This window comes from Hyperolius riggenbachi, chromosome 4 (assembly GCF_040937935.1).
Source record: "Hyperolius riggenbachi isolate aHypRig1 chromosome 4, aHypRig1.pri, whole genome shotgun sequence".
NCBI lineage: Eukaryota > Metazoa > Chordata > Amphibia > Anura > Hyperoliidae > Hyperolius > Hyperolius riggenbachi.
Genome location: NC_090649.1, coordinates 175,244,390 through 175,259,402, shown reverse-complemented (window position 1 = coordinate 175,259,402; position 15,013 = coordinate 175,244,390). Strand labels below are relative to the sequence as shown.

At 43.5% G+C, this 15,013-nt stretch overlaps 2 protein-coding genes across 2 annotated transcripts in view; one reads left to right on the top strand and one right to left on the bottom strand.

The window, feature by feature from the left end:
• The window catches only part of RPL22L1 (ribosomal protein L22 like 1), a 460,839-nt gene extending 460,542 nt beyond the window's left edge, over positions 1 to 297 (top strand). Inside the window, exon 5 of the mRNA XM_068281012.1 lies at positions 280 to 297. The gene's annotated coding sequence lies outside the window, so the exon portion shown is untranslated. The remainder of the gene's footprint in view (positions 1 to 279) is intronic.
• A 1,680-nt stretch (positions 298 to 1,977) lies between these two features.
• SKIL (SKI like proto-oncogene) overlaps positions 1,978 to 15,013 on the bottom strand; it is an 82,490-nt gene continuing 69,454 nt past the window's right edge. The window contains exons 6-7 of the mRNA XM_068281010.1: positions 11,799 to 12,023; positions 1,978 to 2,344 (exon numbers count right to left, since the gene is read on the bottom strand). Of these exons, the coding sequence (XP_068137111.1) occupies positions 2,183 to 2,344; positions 11,799 to 12,023 (387 nt within the window). The 3' untranslated portion in view covers positions 1,978 to 2,182. The remainder of the gene's footprint in view (positions 2,345 to 11,798; positions 12,024 to 15,013) is intronic.

The window sequence follows — 15,013 nt, the reverse complement described above, 5'->3', positions numbered from 1 at the left end:
AAATTATTCAACGCTGATATATAAAACCAAAAAGAATTAGCAGTGATCCAAACACCACTTCCTCTGATTTATTGCTTATTCCAGTAGGGCTATGACAATAGTTCTTCCCAAACACAGCAATTTTGTGCAACAAGTCAAAGGTATGGAAAGAGAGATTATTACTTTGTACATTCAGATCTTCAGGCAGAAAGCAAGGAGGACTTCCATGACCCTTGGGCCTTATTTACATGGACATTTTACCACCCTCACTACCATGTTTCATAATGGACAGTTTTTCAGGCATTTAAAAAAAAAAAGTCCATGTAAACAAAGTCTTAAATGGTTTCATCAAAACTGTAGGAAAATATCTGAAACAAAAATTTTAGTGGTCCTGTAGCGGGATTGCAGAAGTCTGTATTAGAAGGTTACTGCACAAGTTTCCCATCATACCATTTCTGTTATTTAAAAAAAAAAAAATCCAACCTAGTTGAATCCTAGCCCCAACCCTGCTTCACACAATACTCTCTGCAATGCAGAGGATACCATGTGATAATGCCAGGGGCTGGTAAGGGGCATATAGCCAGATTAACTCACTAGGAAGGTGAAAGGGGGCACAGCTGAATATTCATACCAGTGAAGCGATAAGAGGGGGCAGACAAACTTACATAACACAAAGTCCACCAAATACGGAGAACCTAGCTGTTGCCTGGTATGGAAGGTTGCACAATATTTAGCATTGCCTTCAGATTGAACTCAGCAAATCACAATAGAAGTATTTTAAAGTGGACCGCCAGGCATAAAAAACATTCACAACCAACCTTTTCAAGTATACATTTTGGAAAGAGTAATTATAAATACCATGCCACCGGATAGATCTGCAGCAGCCCTGTATATAGCTTCCCCTGGATCCAGCAGTGCAATTCTCCCTCCATCCAGCAGGTGGATATATTACGAGGTTGCCATCTATAATGATGGCGATCTCACCAGTAGGGATTGAGAGCCTCAGAGGACCAGAAGAAGAATGGTTGCCAGCGTCTGGATACGGGGGGAGGTAAGTTACAGATGCCCGCTGCACACAGGCTCTGCACATACCTCCCGGAGGCTACCACGACTCAGACTCGGAGTTACCGATCTGAGATGTGGATTTCCGGTCCGGTACCACTTCAAATCCAAGGTTTACATATGAATGCTGTTTTCTTAAGTGACCCAAGCGGGGGTTGTACAGTTAAATTTACCTTCATACCTGGAGTTTCACTTTAAAAGGGACTGTATGCTTTACAAGCAACTCCCTCAATCTCTTGCGTCTCCTTTTCCACATAGTGCAACGAGTAGTTGCTTTTTTAGTTGAATAGCAGTAGTTCAGGTTATCACAACTAGTTGAGAAGAATGCAAGGGTGAGAGGTGGTTTCTCTAATGGAAGTGCATTAATGATAAGATAAAACCTCACTGTACTGTAGGAGACCAAATACTTGCCACACATTATTGCAGTTGAGGCATGGTTTTATAATATTGGCATAATGGCCTATTGTGGACAGGAAATACTGGGAGAAGTCGAATGCACTGGTATCAATACATACAAGTCCATCCAGCTTTCTGAGCTGAAGAAATGATAACAAAGCAACCCAAAGATTTGGATACAATCAGTGAAAAGTTTCAGGGCTTTCTGTGTGAAGAGCACACATGAAATCAGTACTAAGAATACAGAGAAAATAAGTAGCAGCATTAAGTCATTGTTGGTCTATGAGACAGAGACACCGTCCAGTAGCTGCCACTTCTACGGAAACAGAAAGTGCAGATATGATGCAATGCTGGAGTATATGGAGATCCTAAGTCTCATCTGCTGAGAACAAATGAGTGGTGGACCACTTAAACTACACAGAGTCTTACAAGCCTTTTTAATCAATCAAGTGTAGGCTTGTGGTGCAAAAACCGTTGACTGCACAATACAAAGAGGAGTACAAAGGGCAAGAATAGTGGAAAAGAATCTTCAGCTAGGGGTTCAAGTTGAAAAGTTCTTATTAAACTGGTTGTTATGCCAGCACTGGAGTGGTTTAAAACCACACATTTATAACAGGCCCTCTTATTTCTTGGTAGCAGTAGCCTCTCTAATGTGATACATAGCAAGGAAAACTGCTCACATCCCAGAGCAGTCATGATAAAAACCCTGTTTCAAGTATAGGGACTTGTCTGTAAGCTGTGTTGTTTACTCCCCATTACCACTCTTGGCTGATTTCAATATCTGAAGTTTCAGCTCTTTTATCATGAGCTCCAGCTTCTCCCTGGCTTCTCGTTCCCTCCTCAGTTCATCCTGCAGTTCTCGGCGATCAGCTTCAGCCTGGTCCAGTCTTTGTCGGAGTTCTGTTAACTGGAGGGAGACACAAAACAACACCTGCTTGTAATGCAAGAGGAATAAAGGTCACAATTTCAAGCTACGTATACAGGAAAAGGAAGCAGCTTAAATCCAAAGCACAAAGTCTAACTAATGTATCTGAACTAAGACATGTCAGTATTTTTCAAAGCAAATATCCTTTACCAGCTCGATGTTAGAACGAAAAAGACATACAATCATAAAGGGAACCTAAATTGAGAAGAACATGGAAGTTACCATCTTCATTCTCAACAAGTATGCATCCAGCAGAGTCAGACCAGAGTCTAAGAATCTGATCTACATGCCAATTCTGGGGCAGTGACCTAAAGTATTAGGCTGGGTTCCCACTTGAGCTGAGAGCAGACGTTTTCAGTCCATTCTCCACTCATTGCAAAAACTGACAGTGAATTGCTTCTATTTTATGTATAGGAGCCGTTCACACTTGTCAGTCTGCAATGGATTAATCAGATCCATTGCACTTCTGTGCAGTCCACGATAATCCCGGTAGAGCAGATGCATTCCCCATATAGCTGATGGGGGCAACACATCCGGCCCGGGCTCCAACTGGACCACAGCGGATCATCGGAGCGGGCACTACACTGTCTGCTCCTGCTGGCTGCTTGTGATCCAGCGCAAGTGTGAACCAAGCCTTAAAGGACAACCGAGGTGACATGTGACATGATGAGATAGACGTGTGTATGTACAGTGCCAAGTGCACAAATAACTAGATTGTGTTCCTTTTTTCTTTCTCTGCCTGAAAGAGTTAATCATCAGGAATGTAAGTGACAGTTTCTATCCACGTCAGGACCGGGTCTGACTACAGTGTAACCCTCAATGATAAGTAATTACAGCCATAAAACACTTTCCTGTAAGTAAATGGCTTCCGAGAGCAAGAAAGAGATAAAAAGGGTCAATAACTCAGATTTGAGCTCTGGCATACTTAAACGAAGGTGTCACTGAGCAGACAATGAGACAATGAAACAGTAAAAATTGAAAAACTAGATTTAAATATAAAATAAAACTGTGGGATATCTAAAAAGGTCATTTTTAGGTGAAGGAGGAAAGATACAATTGTTTTAGTCATCAGTTTATTTTCACCTTGGATGTCCTTTAAACGATACCTGAAGTGACATGTGACATGAGATAGACGTGTTTGTACAGTGCCTAGCACACAAATAACTATGCTGTGTTCCTTTTTTTCTTTCTCTGCCTGAAAGAGTTAAATATCAGGTATGTAAGTGGCTGACTCAGTCCTGACTCATACAGGAAGTGACTACAGTGTGACCCTCCTGGATAAGAAATTCCCCTTTTTTACCCCTTTCTTGCTCTACGAAGCCATTTTCTGTTAGGAAAGTGTTTTATAGTTGGAATTTCTTATCAGAGGGTCTCACTGTAGTCACTTCCTGTCTGAGTCAGGACTGAGTCAGCCACTTGCATACCTGATATTTAACTCTTTCAGGCAGAGAAATAAAAAAAAGGAACACAGCATAGTTATTTGTGTGCTAGGCACTGTACATACACATGTCTATCTCATAATGTCACATGTCAGTTCGGGTATCCTTTAAGGTGGCCATTTATGGTACAATTTATTTTTTATTAATAGCTTATGTGTAGGTAAAGGGGAGACGTAGTAAATATCTCTGATTGAAGGTTGGGAATGTGGGGGATGGTCCAAGGGGAAACTCATGATCCAATAAGACCAGACTTGATTAAACACATAAAGCTTGGCTAAAGGTAAGAGATATATTCCATGTAATAGAGCCACCATATTTTGTTTAGTTGGACATATTCTGGTGGGAGAGGACCCTTCCAAAATGTGTCTAGTAAACCCCTGTTAGCTGCACAAACTAGAGTTCGGGATTTATTTTGGAATTAGTCTAGCAGGGGATCGCTTCTACAGAAAAGGGCAATTCCTATACATAGTTGTATTACAATATCAAGGGTGATAGAGACTTGTCTGAAACACTCAGACCAAGATCTCTGTACCTCAGTACAGGACCACCAACAGTGTGCCATATTTGCTTTTGGGGCACTGCAAAGAAACCAATTAAGATGTTGCAGAGGTAGAGAATTTTGATATTTTTGGTGTAGCACCAGTCATAAAAAAAATATATATATATATATATATATATATATATATATATATATATATATATTGTATGTTTTTCTTTAATCAATATATTAGAGGAGGCTTTAGCCATGCTTGCAAATATGTTGTCCCAGTCTCCCTCAGAGTCTAGAGATAAATAGGGACCCCAGGCTTCAAAAGAAGTGCAATTCCAGCTTCAGTCAGCTTTAGAAATTCATATCTGGCTGCAATGCAAGACAGATTTTTTCCTTTTTTTTTAAATGTAACTACAGAGAGAGCGATGCAGGCTTTTAGAAGTTTTCAGTGAAAGTTGAATTCCACTTTAAGGGCACATTACTCCTAAAGGATAGAAGATATTTTTTAAAATTTCAACACATACAGTTTATACGGTAATGGTAGAATCCTACTTTAAGTGGAGTTGGTTGGATAAAAGCTGCTGTTATACTAATCGTATGTAATCTGAATGTCACACAAGAACTTTGACTGCTTACGCCCTCATTACTGTCTGTAAAGTAGCTGTCACTCTAACATTAGTTCATTCATTTAATATGAGATTTGTGAATACAATGTGTCATTTGTAACTGTACAAGTTATTATGGAGTGAAGGAGAGAATTCCAGTCAGCGTCTGAGTACTTCACCAGAGTAAACTCCCAGAATGCCACAGTCCAATTACTGTAACAAATAATTAGAATAAGCCATTCCTGAGCTTGGAGCTCCAGACTGAAAACATAAGGAATGTTGCTTTCCTTTTTTTAACCCTTAAACTCCAAAGCAGAAACCTTGCAGAGCTAAAGTAAGGAAAACTGAGAAAGTTGAAAAGGAAAATGCTAAAAAAAAAAGCTGCATGTTTCTGTAATGTCATCTAAGTTGGCTTCCTTAGGAAATGAAGCAAACAATTTGGCAAGCTATAATTTGGTTTAAACTCCAACTTAAACATATAGTAGCAAGTTATGGACCTTCTACAAAAGGAACAAATCAAGACTTCAAGTAACGGAGAAGCAGTTCTTGAGGAAGACCTGGGGAAACTGAACCAATGAATAAAGTAAGGTGTCAGAAAATGAGGAACGAACTAGAGGGTGAAATAATGCTCAGGGTAAGCGAAAAACATGCATACTTCACATGAGCTGGTGAAATTACTTACAAAGGATGATATGTGAAAAAGCACCATACGACAAAGAAACAAAAAAGGTGGCACAAAAAAAACAGCACTGCATCGTACATCAAGCACCAGTCAGCCACATTAAAACCAGTGACAAGTAAAGTGAGCAACATTTATTGTTTTATTACCAATGCTCTACTATGTGTCCTCTATCAATCTAGCTGAAACAAGCATACAGCATGTCTAGTCAGCATACAATGCATACTTGTAAGATAGGAAATACTGAAAGGACAAGGGTAATTTTTTGCAAAGAAATGAAGAGAAGTCACCGTTTCTGGGCTCCACAACCCTGATAGAATTTAGATCTGATTAGAATGTACTTGTCTCCAAGCAGTAGCACTGAGTCAAACTCTGCATTAACACTCCACAGATTACAACTTCACACACTGTCACTAGTTTAGAAAGCGCGATAAGCAGACTCACTGTAATTTTTAGATGTATGACCAATAAACAGGGTAAGCAGTGTATAATATTACAACTACATATAATGGAAAAACATATTTCCTATACAAACACACAGTGATCAAAGACGGTAATAGATCACCATAAAATCATTTGTGGTAGGCTTTCTATACAAAGTTGCAGACCTTCACAGATTAGGTAACCTAACAAGAATCAGAATGCTTTCCTAAAAAGGGGAACTCTATGCTCATTGAAAGTACTGATTTCTGCATGCCAGCATGGGCGTCCGCACATATGGCAAAACCGGGCATCTGCCCGAGCCTGGCCGCCCACTGCCCCCCCGGCCGCGTGCCCGTGCAGCCAGCTGGAGGGAACAGCGCAGAGAAGAGAGAGAGAGCTATGGGCACAGTGGGGAAGGGCGGACGTCTACCCCCCCTTCCCTCACCTTAGGGGGCTCTTTCTCCCTCGCTGTCCCCTCCGGAATGAAGTGTGCAGCGGCTGGGCAGCGGGTGGAACTTACCTCCTCTCGCTCCTGCGCCGGAAGTTCTGGTGCCGCACTCTGGTCTGAATCAGGCCAGAGTAGCGGCTAATCCATCCGGCGCGTGCGACGAGAGGAGGTAAGTTCTGCCCGCTGCCAGCCGCTGCACACTTCATTCCGGACTCCGGAGGGGAGAGCGAGAGAGGGAGGGAGAGCCCCCTAAGGTGAGTGCCCATAGATCTCCCTCTTCTCTCCGCTGCTCCCCTCCTCCTGCACACATGGGCATGGCCACTTTTTCTGGGGACATATCCCCCTGGCTACATATACTGGGACATATACCCCTGCCTACATATACTGGGACATATACCCCTGCCTACATATACTGGGACATATACCCCCTGCCTACATATACTGGGACATATACCCCCTGCCTACATATACTGGGACATATACCCCCTGCCTACATATACTGGGACATATACCCCCTGCCTACATATACTGGGACATATACCCCCTGCCTACATATACTGGGACATATACCCCCTGCCTACATATACTGGGACATATACCCCTGCCTACATATACTGGGACATATACCCCTGCCTACATATACTGGGACATATACCCCTGCCTACATATACTGGGACATATACCCCTGCCTACATATACTGGGACATATACCCCTGCCTACATATACTGGGACATATACCCCTGCCTACATATACTGGGACATATACCCCTGCCTACATATACTGGGACATATACCCCTGCCTACATATACTGGGACATATACCCCTGGCTACATATACTGGGACATATACCCCTGGCTACATATACTGGGACATATACCCCTGGCTACATATACTGGGACATATACCCCTGGCTACATATACTGGGACATATACCCCTGGCTACATATACTGGGACATATACCCCTGGCTACATATACTGGGACATATACCCCCTGCCTACATATACTGGGACATATACCCCTGCCTACATATACTGGGACATATACCCCTGCCTACATATTTAATTGCAGTATTTGTATAGCGCCTTTCTCCTGTCGGACTCAAAGCGCTTGCGAGGCAGCCACTAGAGCGCACTCAGTAGGCAGTAGCAGTGTTAAGGAGACTTGCCCAAGAAACTCCTTACTGAAATAGGTGCTGGCTTACTGAACAGGCAGAGCCGAGATTTGAACCCAGGTCTCATGTGTCAGAGGCAGCGCCCTTAACCATTACACTAACCAGCCACTGCTATATACTGCTATATACTGGGACATATACCCCTGCCTACATATACTGGGACATATACCCCTGCCTACATATACTGGGACATATACACCTGCCTACATATACTGGGACATATACCCCCTGCCTACATACACTGGGACATATACCCCTGCCTACATATACTGGGACATATACCCCTGCCTACATATACTGGGACATATACCCCTGCCTACATATACTGGGACATATACCCCTGCCTACATATACTGGGACATATACCCCCTGCCTACATATACTGGGACATATACCCCTGGCTACATATACTGGGACATATACCCCCTGCCTACATATACTGGGACATATACCCCCTGCCTACATATACTGGGACATATACCCCTGCCTACATATACTGGGACATATACACCTGCCTACATATACTGGGACATATACCCCCTGCCTACATATACTGGGACATATACCCCTGGCTACATATACTGGGACATATACCCCTGCCTACATATACTGGGACATATACACCTGCCTATATATACTGGGACATATCCCCCTGGCTACATATACTGGGACATATACCCCTGCCTACATATACTGGGACATATCCCCCTGGCTACATATACTGGGACATATCCCCCTGCCTACATATACTGGGACATATCCCCCTGGCTACATATACTGGGACATATACCCCCTGCCTACATATACTGGGACATATACCCCTGCCTACATATACTGGGCACATATACCCCTGGCTACCTGTTCTGGGGACATCTCTACCCCTAGCTACCAGTTCTGGGGTCATCTATACCGCTGGCCACCTATTCTGGGGACACCTATAGACCTGGGGCTACCCATTTTTGGGGAACCACTGCTGTCAGATTGAGTGTATTTTGGGGAACTGCTGCCAGGTGAGAGGTGTCTACATATTAAGGGGGCATTCTGCCTATTTATGTGAAAAGCTGTCTATTTATGTGCCTCATGACTGCTGAATTTGTCTTGTTGCGGGCCTCATGGTTACTGACTTTGTCTTGTTGGGGGCCTCATGATTTGTTGGGGGCCTCAAGATTGCTGAATTTGTCTTGTTGGGGGCCTCATGATTGCTGAATTTGTCTTGTTGGGGGCCTCATGATTGCTGAATTTGTCTTGATGGGGGGGGGGGGGCCTCATGATTGCTGAATTTGTCTTGTTGGGGGTCACATGATTGCTAACTGCGAGACTATGGAAAAAGCTGAATCATCATCACATGAGACAATAGCATTAAACCTACTTTTTCCGCTTTTTAAAACAGAAAATGAAACTGGGAGGTTCTAAAAAAAAGTGAATAATTTTTTTCAGGAGTACGATGGATGAAATGGTTTATCTTCACAATTTATTTTCAACTTAATTTTCCATAATGTTCATGTAGGAGTTAAAACGTTTGTATTTAGTTTAAATTGCTGTTGGCACTTTGTGATAGTAAAGTGGCTTTGCAGTTTGGACACTCGACCTCCAAAAGGTTCGCCACCACTGTCCTAATCTAATGTCCCACCATTGCTTAGTTCATGTAAACTTGTCTCCACCCACGACCGCACCCACATTCTGGTTCATGACCACACCCATTTTTCGGCGTAGCTCCATTTTTTGGCGCGCGTACCAGCCCGAACTTTTTGCTCCCCACTTTTTGCCCCCCCCCTGGAAAATTTTCTGCGGACGCCCATAATTTTCTGGAAAGAAGGAACACACTCAATCCTTTCCAGGCTTGTGATGCCCCTTCAAGAAAGCTGCTCTCAAGCCCAGGCAGAATAATCAGTATATGTGTCTTGAGAAGGCCACACACAGTACAATTTATTATATTTCTTTTCAATTTGAAAAGAATATTTGCGATCAATTGCAACATTTGAAAAATCTGACCGATGTATCACACGTGAACAATTCCTCCCCAGTTATGGAAAAAAAAAAGAACAGATTGAAAACTCTAAAACAATTGCTTGGGTATATAAATCAAGAAATTAACAATCCTACACCATTCAATCTTCTGAAAAATTGTACATCAATTTCCACCATTCCTGATCGATTTTATTGGGGGAAAAAAAAATTAGGAAATTTAATCAGATTTCTTGCTCAAATAATTAAAAAAAGCTTTAATTTCTTCTGTATATCCAATTGTTTATCGCCTTGCCGTAAAATCAGATCATTTACTGTATTGTGTGCGGCCACCTTTTGGGCTAATTCATACTACAAATTGAGCAACCGCTCAGCTACAGCAGTTTTTGACATTTTCACCAAACAATTTTATAGCAACTTTATGTTACTATACTTTGGTGACAATCGCAATCGGTAAAAAAAAATGCTGTATGCAATTCTTCGGTCAAAATGGAAATCCATAAACTGAAATAAGCATCTGGCCTAACGGCTTGAGAAAGAGCATGGACGCTTAAACGGTAGGATGCCCCTGTGGCTATTTCTGCTGGATGAATTTTTAAATATTTGGTGGTGCCTGCCTCCGTGGACTTTGTTGCTTGTAGGCCACATGGTACTGTGGACTTAGGCATTGGCACACCACACGACCTTTGTTCATGAGTGTTCCCTCTCTCCGTGTGGATCTGCACACTGCTGTTGAGGAACAGCGTTTATTGTTCCATCAAACGTATGGCCAACGATTGTTTTGAGACCCTGTGAGGCCCCAAAATGATCGTTGGTGATGAAACAATAAATGCAGTTCCTCAACAGTGGTGTGTGGACCCTTCTTACCGTTTATGGATTTCCATTTGGTACCCGTCCTGCACCTGCCACATAAGACTATTCGTTTGCAACCCTTTGATCTTCTTTGGTCAAAATGGAATCACTGCAATGAGAGCACCTCCATTGCATTGTATGGTTATAGTGCTTTGCTGATCTCCGATGATCAGCAAAACGCTGAAATTCACTTTCAGGTCAAAGGTGGTTTCTTTGACCAATACACTATCCAGCCACAACTTCTGTGCATCACATAAATGGTTGGTGTCAGTCTGTGGGTGGGTGAACAGTGGTGTAATTTTCTAGGGGTGTGTACTGTGGAGAAGGTGTGAGTCAGTGACATCATAAGCAGTCATCATCCAGGTCCACAGCATGCAATGAGTTTTAATTATATATGTAGGATGATCCAGTTTACATTGACTTCATGGATGTTTGCATTGCAATTTGTTTGCTGAATGGCACAACTCCCTTCACTGGCATTGCAACAGACACCTTCAATGGTACAACTCTTCCATCAAAATGAATAGGGTACAGTGTCGGACTGGGAGCTGGAAAAGCTGAGGAAATGCACTCGCTGGCCAAGCAGCGGTAATCAGGTGTTGCTGCTCACAGTGAAGACTTGCTACATATATCTATTGGGATTGATAAGACAGTGTTTCTGCTGCTTGGCCAGCAGGTGGATTTCTTCAGATTTTCCACCTCCCAGCCCGACACAGAAGGGGTACCATTTTGGCATTGTGTGAACTCATCTTACAGTACGGTACAAGAGACAGTAAGTAAGGAAGAATAACTACAATAAGCAATAGGACTGCAGAAAACCCTTTTTCCACAACACCGATAAACAAATATTTTCTGGAGTGTGTCTTTAATGTTTTCTCTTCGGTACTAAAGGAGTTTCACAAGACCTAATGTGTTATGTGGGTACAGTGATGGGCTCACGAGTAGTCTCGAGTCCCTAAGGATTCGAATTTGATTTAAATGAGGCTTAATTGCCTCAGCTGTGCGGCTGGATGACAAGGGGTTAGTTACCCATAAGTCCGTCATCCTCCCTGCGCTACAAACAGCTTGCACACATCCTATTGGACGCGTTGCAAGCCTCACTACGCATACTTCCTCCTTCAAGCCCGAAGGAGGTGGTGCACGGTGGTGAGGCTTGCAACGTGTCCAATAGGACGTGTGCAAGCTGTTTGGAGTGCAGGGAGGACAACGGACTTATGAGTAACTAACCCCTTGCCATCCAGCCGCACAGCTGTGGCAATTAAGCCTCATTTAAATCAGGAATTCGAGTCCTTAGGGATTCGCAACTACTCGTGAGCCCATCACTGACGTGGTATACTGGCGATATTTTTGCTTCTCTCACCTGGTTTGCATATTGCGTCTCCTTATCCCTCTCTGAACTGAAGTCACATGAGCATTTCTGCTTCTTCACTTTCTTCAGCTTTTCTTCCAAGTCACGCTGCTCATTATATAATTCCTCCATTTTCTGTACGTGTTCAGTCTGCAAGCATTCAAACTCTTTCTGCAGGTTCTGCTGCTCAGCTGTCAGCTCCTTCATAGCTTTGGAGTTGCTAAGCGTTTCAACCTCCTGCAATACAAATGTTGCTAAAAGTGAATAATGTGTAGTATAAGCGCATGCTTCTGCACACACAAGCCATACATCCTGAATAGCAGACAAGCAGAACAATTCACGTCACAATTCCTACGACGCCAACCTTGAATTAACTGCGCAGGAAAAAAAACACCTCCATTATGTGCCTCCATTGCCTGAGACACATAATTGCCATCACTGCCTTGTTGTGGCTGAGGGGCAAGGATCAAAAGAAATGAAATTGCTTAGACAATCTACCTGCAAAATGGTCCCCCCACACACGTGCACACACACACTTACACTTTTTTCCTGTGCTGCTAACAAACCGGTGTCATTACTGAGGTGTAGTCACCTAATCATTGGACAATGCAACACTACAAATTACAAACTTTAATACACGTCAATAAATGAGAACCAGGTCTACAGTAATAGTGTTAACAAATCAGCTTCTGATTACAGTGAACCGGTGTCACAATTCTAGGAAGTAAAGCAAGTCTGTAGAAACGTTACAAGATTGCCATCTTATGATTGGTTCATGACTGCTCCGATATTGCCTTTTATCAATGAAAATAGCATTGCAAAGCCAATATACTACTAGAGTAGTGGTAACAGGGCTGTAGAGTCTGTGCAATTTTGGGGAACAGAATTTTTTTAAAAAATGCACCAACTCAGACTCCTAATAAACAAACTGTAATTAAAAGAAAACATGATTTTTTTTTCTTTTCAAACTCCCTTTGCTGATTAAATGGATTCATTTGATATGTTATTAAATTTGGGGTTGTTGACTACTTATTAAACAGTACTATACTCTGCATGTGCACTCCCTGCAGGGCTGTTTGAATGTTGTGCACATTCAAGACACTTTTTATTACCCATAAACCTGGTTCAGATCGTGCATGAAGAATGTGTAATGGAGGAAGATTACCCTCATTCTCCTGCAGAGTACCTGCAAATCACTCTTACCTGTATCCACAGTTAGATTGCCTAGGGCCTGATGGATATTCTTTTTTTCTGTCTGTACCTTCTAAAAGTACTCTAACCAAGGACTAGTTTTGATTTCTATTTCAAGTAAACCTTAAGTGAAAAAAGTAAATTGCCGACTTTACTTTACCTGGGATTTCTTCCAGCCCTCCTGTTCCCTCGCTGTGAATCCGCGTTCAGCCGTTCCTCTGCTGTCCCCTTCCATAATCCGGTAGCCAACCCACTGCATCCCCTATGGCGCTCCCACAGCCGGAATCATTCTGCTAACGCATGGTAGCAGTGCTTGGTTACTGCACAAGCGCAGAGCGCTTCAGACCAAAGGAGCACATAGGAGCACACTGGAAGAACGGTGGAGTGAAGGATGACGGTGAGGCACCAGGAAGACTTCAGGGGGCTGGAAGAATCCCCAGGTAAGTAAAGAGGCAATTTTATTTTCAATTTTGGTTTCCTTTAACAGCTACTCTACCCCAACACATTGTCTGTTGCCAAGATTCACTGGAACCCCGTAACAGCTGACTTCCAGTGCACAGATCTGCCCCCTTGCAGAAAATGGCCCTGATCTTTTCTTGGTAGTGGCTGGATAGTGTACTGGTTAAGGGCTCTGCCTCTGACACAGGAGACCAGTGTTCGACTCTCGGCTCCTCCTGTTCAGTAAGCCAGCACCTATTCAGTGACGAGACCTTGAGCAAGACTCCCTTACACTGCTACTGCCGATAGAGCGCGCCCTAGTGGTTGCAGCTCTGGCACTGAGTCCGCCTGGAGAAAAGTGCAATATAAATGTTCTGTGTGTGGATATAGGAAAGGCAGAGACCCTTTTCTTGCAAGGTGGATATTCTTGGGCTACATGCTAGAACCTGGCTCATGTGGGGCTCCGGTGAATCTTTTTATACAGACGACATGCCTGGGATGCACTAAATGGTTTAAAGAGCGTTGTTTGTGCTACCAATAAAATCTTTTGTCCCTACAAAGATTTGTCGTCCTTGAGGTAAGCAACCTCAAACCTTTCTCGGTTTTAAACTGCTTTTAAACGCTTTTATATACCACCAGGGCGCCTCTTTAAACCATTTAGTGCTTCCCTAACCCCCATACGATACCCGTGTGAGGGGTGGAGGCAGAACATATGTGGTTTACACCACGGTGGACATCTGCCTCCCTTCTTTTTTCCAAGGAGAGCGACCGCATCCAGGTCCTTAGTGACCTCCCCGAGTGGAGTCGGGTTAATTGTCTCCACCTGCTTCCTGTGGTCGGTTGCCCCCTTGCAACCCACTCTTGTGAGTAGATTCTTATCTTCTACATTGACAATTTTGACTAAACATATGACACTATTGGGCTCCCGTGTTTTTTGTTTCGTGTGCCTTTTCCCCAGAAGGTGTCCTGACACCAATCATCCACAACATGCCAGGGAATTCAGGTTGGCAATGAAAGACTGGGAAGGTCGACAGTGTAGAGCATGGGTGCCCAATAGGTCGATCACGATCTACCGGTAGATCATGACTGCCTGGCTGCGTCCTGTCATAATCTGAAGCCGCGCAGCTGCGGCTGTCAGATTTTGCTGCCTTAGCAGCATCAGTAAGAAGAGGGGGGAGGCGCGGCTAAAGGGGAGGCGTGGCTGAAGGGGAGAGGAGCAAATTAGTAGACCGGTCGCTCTAGGCTGTGTGACACACACAGCGTCTCCTTCCCGCCAGGCTGCCTGAGTGCGCAGCGTCTTCTCCACAAATTGGTATGAGGGTCCCTGGGGCCACCATAGTAAGCATGCCGACACCCCCGCTAGACTCTCTCCCTCCATGCAAGCAGTGTCAGCGGCTTCCTGTGAGGTAACAATATGTCATCTCTGCACAGGGGAGACGTAGTACAGCAGTACGCTTTGTTGCTAGTTAAAAGTACTGACCTCTATTTTATTGCAGATTGGTTTCTGTCCTCGGAATAACAGTCACCCTCTGCATGTCTCTTTCTATGCTGGACACACACATAGCAGGCAGCGTCTGTTCACAAGGAATGTCAGGCTT